This window comes from Castanea sativa, chromosome 8 (assembly GCF_040712315.1).
Source record: "Castanea sativa cultivar Marrone di Chiusa Pesio chromosome 8, ASM4071231v1".
Taxonomy (NCBI): domain Eukaryota; kingdom Viridiplantae; phylum Streptophyta; class Magnoliopsida; order Fagales; family Fagaceae; genus Castanea; species Castanea sativa.
In genome coordinates, this window is record NC_134020.1 from 25,807,376 (window position 1) to 25,820,468 (window position 13,093).

At 38.2% G+C, this 13,093-nt stretch overlaps 1 protein-coding gene across 1 annotated transcript; it reads left to right on the forward strand.

The window, feature by feature from the left end:
* The first annotated feature begins 4,867 nt into the window (after positions 1-4,867).
* LOC142606975 (uncharacterized) lies at positions 4,868-5,768 on the forward strand. The gene is made up of 3 exons (XM_075778363.1): positions 4,868-4,992; positions 5,090-5,252; positions 5,631-5,768. Exons 1-3 carry the CDS (start codon positions 4,868-4,870, stop codon positions 5,766-5,768), a joined length of 426 nt encoding a protein of 141 aa, XP_075634478.1.
* The last annotated feature ends 7,325 nt before the right edge of the window (positions 5,769-13,093 follow it).

The following is a 13,093-nucleotide window of genomic DNA, read 5'->3' on the forward strand; positions in this document are numbered from 1 at the left end:
TGGGGGTAAAAATACAGTGTTTAAAGATTTTGCTAAACTCCTGTCTTTTCCTTGTCTTATTTAAACATTTTCATACTATTTTTTAGATGGGTGTGGGTGGAGTGGGTGCAGGGCTTCCAATGAGAAGCATGAAATAGAAGTTCTTTGGCAAACTAAAATTTGAGCATAAATAAGCAAGAGATCTATTCTATTAACAAGGTCCATTAATATTTCTTGATCAATACTGAGAAGTCTCTTGTGCAACACCCAAATGAGTTTCATACTGTACATTCTCTTCAGCCTTTTGTATATACATATAGAAGTCTAATTTAAAAACACCCAGACAATTCCTCAAACCAAATTACATTTAAAAGCTTAAGTTAGCAAACAGAGATTTCCCCTATTGCTTTACATTCATTCTCTGCCTCACACACTCTCTCTCTCTCACACACACACTGACACACACACACACACTGATTTTATCAGCTTTTGCTTGCTCTATCTTCTCCAGAACCACTGCTTCTCCACGTAACCATAACCATATCTGCTATAATATAACCAGCATCTTTCATATGAAGAACTCTTACTATTGGAATTTTAGGATTCTTAAAAACAAAATGGGGCAGAGTTTCATGTTCTTCAAAATAAACCCTTCATCACCTATATTGAAACAATTGATGGGCTTCCATAATGGCCCAGAATCCCATTTGAACGGAGTGGCTTACTGGCAGGGATGGAGCTAGGACTTGGAGTTAGTGGGTGATTCTATTGTTAGCTGCATGCGGTGACTTCAGTTTGTGGCTCTACAGCTTAGCTAGCAAAAGTTTTATTTTATTTTTTTTTTTTTTTTGTGTGGAGTGTGTCTTTTGTTGGCAAGTAAAAAAATATTTTGTTTAAATTTTTTTAAAAGGTTAAGTTGTTTGTTTTTTATAAAATTGGTTGATTAGTCTCAATTTTTTTTTTTTTTTTTTAACTTTGCTATCGCCTATCGATAATTTTTATTGTTGGGCCAGGGGTTGTGTGTGTATATATATTTTTTAGATTTTAGATCTATAGATTTTTTTATGGCCTTTAAAAGGAGGAAAATACTAGATTTACAAACCTTTTTACAAATTGTTGTTATGATTAGTAGTTATTAGTAAGTAAAAAAAATGATGCAAGTGGTGGAGTTAGTTGCAAATCAGTAAGAATTTGCCACCTTAATAGTTTGTAAAAATGTTATAAAAACATTTTTAGCTGTAGCATTTCTCTTATAATGATCAATGATATCATTAAAAGGAACAAAATGTAATTTTATTGAACAAATTTGCTAAAATTAGTACCTAAATATGTAGTTATATAGTTATATTTTTTTATAAAAAAAATTAGGGGGGAAGCCGTTGGCCCCCATAGTCCATGAATGGCTCCGTCCATGCTTACTGGCTTCAGACCAATAGGAACATGGAGGTAAGGGGCACCAAAATATTGAAGTGATCATATGGTTAATGGCTGTAAGTTAATCTAGTAGAACAAAGATTTTTCTGCCAAGAAATCTAATAGATTTGAGTTTTAATATATATTTCATCAAAATTTGTACAGGAGCAAAAATTGGTTTAAAAGAAGAGAAATAGACTTAGAAAGTACTCAAAATAAATAATCGGAACACATAAAGAAGATTTGCTTAATATTGATGTAGGGATAAAAGGCCTAAAAATGCATATTAGGCCATGGGCTTTGTTCGAAGGTGTTCATTGGTCCGAGGACAAACTAGCGGTAATGAAGATGTCAGACCTAGGAGTCCACAAGCAAGTTGTGACCGAGGAGGCTAAGGGTGGTAGGCTGAGGACGGGTGTCTCCTCGGCTAGGCGAAGCAAAGGTCAGATGGTACGTCTTGTTGACTAGAATGATCTTCCAGGAGGTTCTATTGATGAGGATATGTTTCATGGGAGCACAGAGCAAAGGAACGACTATAAAATATCTAAGAGAAAACTGCTACCACTGCATTAAATGCTCTGTATCCAACTCTCTGACCGCATTGATGAGGAAATGATGTTTGAATAGTGATTTTCATCCTTACAGCTATAGCAGAAAGACTTCAGGAAGGGGCTGATGGGACAAGTATCAGCACTAGCAATCTAGATTTACACGTGAAAGGTGGAAATAAGGAGGAGAAAGGGGTATAAAACTAAGAGAGTCCCTGAGAGAGGGGGAGGGAGAAATTGAGAGGAAAATACTGTTGCAATCTAGATTTGAACTTGTAATCAAATTTGAGAAGGAACATACATATATATGAATTGATGTCTTCGAACTGTGCCGAGGGTAATTTTTCTTTAGTTTAAACCAGTTTATCTCCATTTTCTTATCATCTGGATCCACTTTACATATTGTCTAACTCACTAAAGCCTAGCTTTTGAACCCACTCTCTAGAAATTCATTGTATCAAGCTCGTTGGATTGAGATTTATCTATCCTTTGGGCTTAGGAACCAAAGTGTGGCCTTACAATTGATTTAAAAGATTATTGTATAAGTGTAAGGAGAAAATTTAGCTACAATTAAAACTGGTTGTAGTTTAAAGTTACAACCTTGCTCAATATTTTTTTATTAGAAGTGAATTTTGACAATCACCTATTAAATTACATGCATGTAGTTTTGGTATTGGTGTGTGAGTGTATTCCCTTATCTCATCTCATTCCCCTGTATGTGTGTGTGTTTCTCAAAAAAAAAAAAAACTATTAAATTACATTTTCTTCTTATATCCATAGCAAAATTTCTATAAAAAATTAAAGATCAATAGCTATGTCATCAATAAATTGTTTAAATTGCAAGTTTTATAGTTTAAAATTATACATAAAATATAAGCTTATAGATCATTTGCGTTCCAAAATAAGGCTACTAGGCCTAAGAGGAGTTTGGGCTCACAATCTATTTGTATAGTGGGCTTATGGATTTCCTACCACGGGTGGTGCTATGCTCGACTGCCCCGTTTCTTGAGTCTCCCCTCTTTTCTCACTAACACTCCCCTTTCTTCCTTGGAGAGGATTGGTATTACTTTCTCTAGTCTTTTCATTATGGAATTGTCAACCCTTTCAACTGAATCTTCCCTTCCTATTTATAGCTAGACTTAGTGGAACGATCATGATTACTCCCCTGGTGGGTGGAAGGAGGGGTCCAATACTATTACCCATAAGTGGGGGTTTAGTTGGGAGTGGGAGGAAATGAGAGTGGCATTGGAACTTGCTCCACCGCTGGGTTTGATGCTCGGCAGGGGCGTTCCCTAGGCAATGGATGGGAGGTCCAATACCGTTTCACCTAAATCAATGTTTGGTGACGGGAATGAGAAAATGATAGTGGCGTTGGGACCAGCCCCGCATGTAAGTTCTGTGCTCGGCAGGGGCATGCCACAGACTGTTTTGAGCACTCCGAGCTCAAACCTCTCGGACGGCACGTGCGTAACCGTCAGTGCGGGGCTCTTATAAGAGTTAGTCTTCATAGGCCTTAGGGCGATTGGGCTTGACGGGGGGTGACGCCCGTACAGATCATATAGTAAATAATATCCAATTTGAACAAAATTTGACATGTGCACTAAGAAGTAAGAACGTAAAAAACATGCAATCCAACAGTTATATTTTCAAAATATGTAGTAATGTTAATTTTTTTTTTTAAGAAAGTTGTAGTCTTAAGCGTAAGATTTTTTAAGTTTGTAACTATATTTTGTCCTAAGTGTAAGATTTTTTAAGAGATTAAAAAGATTGATGTATCTTATACGTTCTTCAAATGCATTATAGTAGGCCTTTTAAATAATTAATTAATACTTCAACAATAAAATGTAACACTTAATCTTTGGGTTTTTTTTTTTTTTTCATTCAACCTATGACGTTTGCTCCCAATGATAGCTTTATATTATCAACCAAGACATCAATCAGTTTTTAGTGTAAGTAAGGGTTGAACCTTATATCTCATATTCAACCATTAGAGGCTTTATTAGTTAAGTTAATTGTGTATAAAAAAAAGTTAAGCTAATTGAAACTCACCGCTTTTGGGGGTTTTTAATGTAACAAAAAATCTCATGTGGTTTATTTTATGTGAAATTGTAGCTTTAAATATAGACATTCACCTTCTATGTTTAACAATTTAAACATAATCACCGCTCTCCCTTGGTGCGGTGGTCACTCTGCAAGTATAAATGCTTGTGTGGTGTGGGGTAAGGGCCGGGGTTCAAGTCTCCAGGAGGGAGCTTCACATACATATATACTTAGATTAGACTAGAGTAGAAATTCTATCTTGTATATAAAAAATATAAAAAATATAAAAAAAAAACAATTTAAACATAAAATAATATTAATAAGGATTAAATGTAGAGAGATTCTTACACTGGTTAGTTTGTTTAGTTGTATAAAAAAAAAAAAAGTTTGTTTTGTTAATGTATATATGTTTTTTTGGGAAGTTAGATAGCTTTTTTACTTCATACAGAAAATGACTTTTAAGCAAATAAGTTATTAACTAAATCCAAACCATTTAATTTCGAATAAAAAAGCTTTGATTGTTAAATAAAACGTAAGATCCAAACAAGCAAAAACTTAAATAAGCAAATTAGCAAAAGGATTAGTATATGGGAAAAAAAATCTATATTAAAGTCTGTTCGTATTTTGGATGTAACGGGAAAATCTGAGCTCTATCTATTTGGACCAAGTGCACTGATGCCAGGTGGACATCAATGACCTTCTCAGAACACGCATAGTCCACGTGTAAATTTCACCTTCTACAATCGCTTGCCACGTGTAAAAGCCTCGAGAAACGCCAGAATAAGAAGCGCTCAAACATCAAATTTGTACCATCATATTCATATCAGCCAGTTGAACAATATTATTGCATGGTATTCAGCAAATTAAAGGTAAAAAGAACAACATCAATGGCGTCTAACGTTAGCCCAGCATTTGCCTACACGGTGGTGTATGTGAAAGACGTTGCCAAATCTGTAGCTTTCTATGCCAAAGCCTTTGGCCACAATGTTCGTCGCTTAGACGAATCAATCAGGTATGAACCAAATTAATCTAAACCCCGCTAATATATATAATGATTACTGATCCAAAATATGTTAATGGGTTTGGTTGATGATTAAATTTTTTGGTAGATGGGGTGAGCTTGAAAGTGGGCAGACCACAATAGCGTTCACTCCGCTGCACCAACATGAGACCGATGATCTAACCGGTAGGGTTCAGACCCCTGGGTCCAGAGGCGAGAGACAGCCGATTGAGGTTTGCTTTGCGTACGCAGATGTTGATGCTGCCTACAAGGTATGCATGGTTGTTGTAGTAGTTTGTGTGATTTGCATGAAACTATAGCTCTAGTGGTTGTAATTTGGTTCATGAAATTGTATTTGCATGGCATGTTCCCTAACAAACTGTGTACCAAAAATCAGATCGATTGATGATCGTTTAAGAGATACAAACTATATAATACGATCAATTTTGTATTTGTTCGTGTAACTATAGTCTATGGACAAGAATGTTCATCAAAATCAGGTCGTTAAGTACTGTAATAAGTTTTGTCTATATATATATATAGCTAAAATCATTTATGGCTGAGTCACTGGCGGATGAGGCATGCATTGAAGGCCAACTATGCATATATTTTGTAATGTAATGAAATGTAACAGTTGATTTTTGGAACAGAGGGCTGTGGAAAATGGTGCAGTGGTGGTGAGCGAGCCAGAGAAAAAAGAATGGGGTCAGAAAGTTGGGTATGTGCGTGATATTGACGGGATCGTGGTAAGGATTGGGAGCTATGTGAACCCACCCAAACAAGACTGATCAAGTTCAAAAAAGAGCTATCTTTGCCAGAAAAATCGAGCTCCATGCCTGATCAACATTTTTTTATTTCTCTTGGCGGCTTGTACTTCCAAATTCCAATTATCATAAACACCCCCAACCCCAAAAAAAGACAAATTTTGTTTTTGAGAATACGCAATTGTCATTTGAATCACTATAGTCTTTAATATGTGGCATAATTTCTTCTCAAAATTATGTGGCTTAATTAGTAAATTATATTTTCAATAATACGTGTTTGTTCCATGATGTCAGTTAGATCAGTAAGTTGTGTACATCTCTTCTTACTTTGAATGGTGAGTGTAGGTGGACAATTTGTACCCGGTCTAATCACCAGACGGACTCAGGTCCAAAAAGCCTTATACAACAAAAATTTGTAGAGTGTAAGCTTGAAACCTAGGTCTTATGGATATTGGACAACAGATAGAGGGCTAGATTGCCACCATACACACAATCGATGGATAAGAATAATAGATATTCTCCTCGGACGTAAACCAATGACAGCTTATATTGCCTTTTTTTCTTTTAATAATAACATACAAATGAAAAGTCCCCCCTTTCTTTCCTTCTCTCTTTCCTTTTATATCACTCTTCCTCTTCCCTCTACCTTCCACGTGTAACACAAATCAACGATCCAGATCCTTTCCTCCATTCACCGCCCTCTGGAAGTCCTCAAATAACAGCTGTAAGGCTAATTAATACTGTTCAGATGTCATTTCTCCATTAATGCGACTAGAAAGGTAGGTGCAGGGTCTTTAATGCGGTGGTAGCAGCATTTTCCCTTGATATTTCTCATAGACTCCTCCTTTTCATAACTGTGAAACATATTTTTATCCAACAGACCTTCCAGGATTCCCTCTCCCAACACCATAACGTGTCCTAGGAACCTCACCTGATTTAGCCGAGGAGATGCTCCTCCTCGGACAACCACAACAACCTTTCTGGCAAGAGTTAGCTTGTGGGCCTCAAAGGCTCTGCTTAGACAAGCTCACACTACCAAGTCAGGCCCAAGGCCCAAATGCGTATTTTGACCATTCTACTCCCACAATAGCCCCCTCAAAACTTCATTTTTCGCCCCATCCGAAGAGAAAATTGGAGTTTTGATCCAACGCCAATTTCCACATGCTTCGCGAACCGCCACGCGTGAAAGAGTCACTTCACTTCTTTTGAATTATTTCTGACGCTTCGAAATTCGTAACGCCCGCATTAATGGCTGTAAGTTACACCTTGTCCTCCACGTTCAATGGTGAGATGCGCATCTAACGGTCTGGATTCTTTCTCAAATTTGGGCGGAATAAGTCCCATTCAATGCCGCCTCCCACACACCAAAACACCTAGGAAACTGAAATTTAACCTCTTACTCCAGAAATCAATCAAATCTCAAAATTTTCTAACCTCTTTCCTCTCAAGAAGCTCGCGAAGGAGTATCTGCCTCTTTACCGTAAGTTCTTAATTATTTTAACTCATTTCTCCTCAGCCATTGTCCTCGACCATTAATTATATCCTTCCCCTCACTAAATTTTCACTCTTACCTTCACCAAATGGGTAGATTCAAATGTCTGGTAGATACTGATGCCGGTATGGGGGGTTTTAGGGCCAAATACCGTATTCCCTAAGATGTAGGTTTGAGATATTGTTCCCCTGAAGCCATAGCCAACGATAGGAAAGAAGGAGAAATTGTTATTCCCATCATCGCCTTTTTGGAGGGTGGAATGACACTTCCTATGAAAAACGTAACCAATGAATACCTCCGTAACCATAGACTATACCCAGATCAATGCACACCCAACGTATTTAGAGTTTTAGGCTGTGTCAATGCTCTAAATGAGCAAATGGGTCTAAATCTCACATGGCACGACGTCGTCTATATGTACGAGTGTCATAAACTTAAAGATGTAGGATATTGCCTCAAATCTAGGTCTAGGGTTGTGAGGCTCATATCTTGCCTTCCCAAATCCAATAAAAGCATGAAGGATGACTACCTTATTGCTTCTAGAATGTGGTACGACGATCCTCATTGCCCAGTCTAATAGGGAGACCCAGGTGTAACTCCATAGGAGTTAGATTCCCTAACCTGTAACTTTGATTCTATTAACTTTATCATTCCTAGTTACATAGCCTGTTATTACTTCTTTATTTGGTATTCTTCGCTGATCTAACCATACTTATATTCTCGGATATTTTTGCAGACAAACAACACGTACGACCCCGTCTAATTCATTGCAGTGTCGCGGACCTTAATCATGTTCTACGATCCGAGGTGTTTGTGAGCGCAGACCTACAAGTGAGGGCAGCCCACCTCATACTGGGATACGATCCTCTGTCAGAGGACTTCCAAGACATCAGCAACGCGATCATTACGGGTGACAAGAGACTTAGGAGGATAAACATTGCGAGACTGGGCTTTCTCGATACACACAAATTACCAGACAATCCCTCGGTTATCCTCTACGCACGCCCAATCATAGCGGTTCCTCTTTCGGCCCATTCTTAGGTAACAGCCATCCGAGAAGAGTCAACTTCTTCGCAACAGTCACTCGAAGAAGAAATAGATCAATTCCAACTTGAGGAGGCCGAGAGACCCATAGAGAGCCACATTGTCACTATCTTGGACGAAGAAAATGAATCTTCCGAGAATTCTGGTGTAAAGGGCTTGGTGACTGCGCAGGTTAAGACCAGCTTCGGGGAAGAAGATATGGCTAGTTTAAGATCACTGATGTCCAAGAGGGGTACACAAGCTGCCAAAAAGGATACAACTGAATCTCAACCCCCTCCCAAGTTGCCACCGCCTCCTCCTTTTTCCGACCCAAAGATTCCTGCCCCCGACCCCAAAAAGAAAAGGAAAAACGAGGCTGAGGAGGCAGAAATGGCAAAACAGAAAAAGTTGAAGCAACAACCACAACAAAAAGTTGCTAAGGGTAGAACACGCGCCCCTTCAGTGGAGAGTGGAGAAAGCCATGACCAGGCCGAGATGCGCCGTACGCAGGCCAATTGGTCCCCTACACTGGAACTAGATGGGGCTCTAATTCCCAGCCACTCCAGCATCAAGGCGTTTCAGCAAGGACATGCCCACCACCTAGCTAACGCTCTGGAGCAGCCAATTCTTCTTCCGAAGGACATGGAGGCTTTGGAGAAGATGAGTCAGCCACACCTCTTCCTCTCCCTTAAAAGGTACTTGGCTTTGGTAAGTGTCCTACAATTACTTCTACCTTGCTGTTTTTATTATTTCTCTGCGTAAAGTCTTTCATACATGCTTTTTATGTTGTTTCTACCATAATGTACCTATTTAACACTTCAACGCAAGCCATCCAAGAGGTTTTTGTCACCGAGAAATGGGTAGAGGACTCTCGGAAACAGGCCGCGGCTGAGCTCCAGATCAGGGTTGAGACCGAGAAGGCCCTAAGCCGAGCCGTGGCAGACAACGAAAATCTGACCAAAAAATTGGCAGACGAGAAGAGAGAAAGAAACGGTGCCAAGGCTAGCCTTAAAACCACTAAGGCTCAAGTGGAGGGGCAACGCAAACTCCTACGCCAGAAAGACGAGGACCTATCCAAAGCTCAGTAAGAAAACTCTGACTTAAAAAAGAAGCTTGCTCAAGCCAAGAAAGAGGCTCGTACTCTCAAGGAAACCATGGAGGCTGCCAAGAAGGCTGCTTACAATGAAAGGGTCAAGGCAACCGGAACCCGTCTGACCGAGGAGCTAGCAGAATTGTCTAGGGAGACTGTCAACAGGTTTGGGCAGAATAACTAAACGTGGCAGGAGTTCCAACCGATACTGAGTTGGGGAAGTCTGAGAACATTTGGATTCCACAGGATATCCGAGTGATTGAGACCTTCCTCCCCCTTCTACTACCTCCGAAGCGGTGCCTTCGGCACAGCCATCTCCAATTTAAGAACCTCTTCCATCTCCTAAAGAACTTACCGGTTTTGATAAAGAGAAGGAACAAGGTGATGGGGTCGGGAAGCGCATAAGCGAGCATGCCGAGCCAAATGTTCCTCCACTAGTGGCAAAGGACAAAGGAAAACAAGTCCAAACCTCGTTCGAAGTGGAGCTTAAGCAAATAGAGGAGGAGGTCAAAACAAAAGAAGCTGCCAACAAGTCCAGAGAGGATCCTCCCACAAAACTCTAGGTATAGGCCATTTAGGACTTTTTATTTTATGTAATTTCTTTTTTGTTTTAGAATTTTTATTTTGATCCTTGTTAGAACTTCATTTCCAATGTACCTATTGACAGAATTAATGACAAATTCAAAAGATTGCTCTTTAGTTCACTGCCATTCTCCTTTACTGAAATATTTACCTATTTTACCTTAGTGTAAATTATATGCGTAACTCAATTGACTTAATACCCCGTCATACAAAGAAATCTTATTAATGTCTCAGCTAGTATTAATAATCTAAAATGAAAACTATGCTAACTTCATCAACTTAAATTATCAAAGGATACACTATGCATTAAAACTACAACATCCAAAGTGCAACAGGATACAGTTTAATATGTATGGATATATCTACACTCAAGATAGGAGAAAAACAGTCTAAGGCTTGATTTTATGTTTAACTTGGACATAAAGAAAACCAGTAAACTTACCATGGTGTATGGCCCAGAAATCAAGGCTTATCCAAATCTCTGTCAAATATCTAGAAAAATAAAGTGAAATGTTAATTTTCCCAAGGTAGATGGTCCGAGAACCAAACGTAATCAAGGTTCTGTTTAACACTTAACAAGATATCAATTTTCACGAGGCATGTGGTTCAAGGAGCCATGCATGACCAATTTTCTGTTTGATACTTATTAGAATGAACGGTAATGTTAATTTCTCCAAAGTAGAAGGTCTAAGGACCCGATACAACGAAGATTCTATTTAGCACTTAATAACATATCAATTTCTACTAGGTATGTGGTCCGAGAAGCCAAGCATGACCAAGTTTCTGTTTGATACTTAAGAAATAATGAATTGGAATGTTAATTTCACCAAAGTAGAAAGTCCGAGAACCCGACGTAACTCAAGTTCTGTTTAACATTTAATAATATATCAATTTCCACGAGGTATGTGGTCCGAGGAGCCAAGCATGACCAAGTTTCTGTTTGATACTTAAGAAATAATGAATTAGAATGTTAATTTCCCCAAAGTAGAAGGTCCGAGGACCCGACGTAACTCAGGTTCTGTTTAACATTTAATAACATATCAATTTCCACGAGGTATGTGGTCCGAGGAGCCAAACATGACCAAGTTTCTGTTTGATACTTAAGAAATAATGAATTAGAATGTTAATTTTTCCAAAGTAGAAGGTCCAAGGACCCGACATAACTCAGGTTCCGTTTAACATTTAATAACATATCAATTTCCACGAGGTATGTGGTCCGAGGAGCCAAGCATGATCAAGTTTCTGTTTGATACTTAAGAAATAACAAATTGGAATGTTAATTTCCCCAAAGTATAATGACTCAGATCAAAGGTGAAACAAAAAGGGAAGGGATGGTTGCAAGAGTGCAAAGAGAGAAAAAAAATGTTTTAGAATGGTAATAAAATATGTACAAAAAATACATTATAAATAAAATATGTATAAAAAATTATGTTTTAAGAAATTATATTCGTGTACACACATTCTGGGTGGGGCGAGACAGGCAAGGTGATCAAAACCTATCTCTGCCCTATCACCTCTTCAGGGTGAGAAAAACTCATGTTGGGCAAAGTATTATAAGACAAGTCAAATGGAACGAGTATGATCGAACTTCTGTTGACTTTTTTTATATTGAGTCACGTAAGCTTTGAAAACCTCCTAAATTTACACATCATCACTATTTTCTTTTGGATAAATTTTAGTAACTTACCCTAAAGTTTGAGTTAATGACAACCAAGTCTAAAACATTTCAAAACTAACCAACTTGGTCTCTAAACTCCATTAGGTTTATTAGTCATTCTAACACATCTCTTCTCTCTCTCCTTGTTTTAATTCTCTCTCCTCTCTCCGTGTGTATACCAAACTCATTCTAAATCAGCAAAACCACCGCCTCACCACCATTGTTAAAAAGCCCACCACCATAAATAAATCTTACACACACTAACTAATTTAGACACATATACACAAATTCATATACACCTAGCATAAATAACATTTATATGAGCTGTACATCCAAACCCATTTGAAATCAACCCTATAATCCCCTTTTCCAAACCCTAATAGCCAATCTCCTCAAAATCAAAAACTCATAGTACGCCATTTTACAAACCCAATTCAAAATCACTAAATCCCTATATCAAACCAAAAACTCAATCCCTAAATTAACCAAACCAAAAACCATAAACAAAAGAGGGTTTTGGCCATAAACAACAGGAGAAAATAAATGAGAAAAATAAAGAAGAGAATAATAGAGATATAGGGTAGAGAAAGCGATAGCCAACGGTTGTGGTGATGTTGTTGAGCTCAATTGCCATTAGTGGTGACATGGGCTTCATGGAGCTCTTCCATGGTTGAGAGAGAGAGAGAGAGAGAGAGAGAGATGCTCACAACAGTTGTGGCTTGCCAGAGGTAGCCATGAGGTTTTGGGGGATCAAAGTTCAGGGTTAGGAAGAGAATGAGATAATTGGAGACGAGAGAAAAGAGAGGAGAGAGAGGAGAGACAAAAGAGAGTTAGAATGACTAATGAGCTTAACGATTTTTAAGGACCAAATTGGGTTTAGGGACCAAATTGGTTGATTTTAAAATGTCTTAAACCTAGTTAACATTAGCCAAAAACTCTACTAAGTTACTAAAATTGCCCCTTTTCTTTTTAATTTTTTAAAGTTCAATTTTTATAATCTAACTATTTGACAATTCCTATTCTCTCAATCTCAATTTATCAGATTGCTGACCTTCCCCTTTTCATTTTCTCATGGTCGGCCAAACCACAGATTGAAATCAATGGAGTTGCAGAAGCCCTCCGCCTCTCTTACTAATTCACCACTTCCCTCTCACATGTTCAAATTCCTACCGCTTCGGTTTTGTACTACCAGATCCATACTCCTCAGTCTGATTCAACTAAATGTGCAATTTGCAAATGATGTTCAAACTTCAAAGAAATCCAAATGCGATCACCAATAGACTTTTATTTTAACACCAGCCAGATTTTTTTTTTGGGTGGATTTTTTAACACCAGTCGTTCTTCTTTACATACAACTGAGTTCACTCATGTCTTTAAAATTAGGAATGGCATCAATAGAAACGTTTTAATGTTCCCACATTCGTATTATACTTCCAACCATGCACTGTTTGTGTACTCACAGTTTACAGATTGGAAATGAGAAGCAGCAGTAGAGAACAGGCGCA

Coding starts and splice junctions, on each gene's coding strand:
- LOC142606975 (XM_075778363.1), top strand. CDS start 4,868: ATGGCGTCTAACGTTAGCCCAGCATTTGCCTACACGGTGGTGTATGTG. Junction 4,993..5,089: donor CGCTTAGACGAATCAATCAG/GTATGAACCAAA, acceptor ATTTTTTGGTAG/ATGGGGTGAGCTTGAAAGTG. Junction 5,253..5,630: donor ATGTTGATGCTGCCTACAAG/GTATGCATGGTT, acceptor TTTTTGGAACAG/AGGGCTGTGGAAAATGGTGC.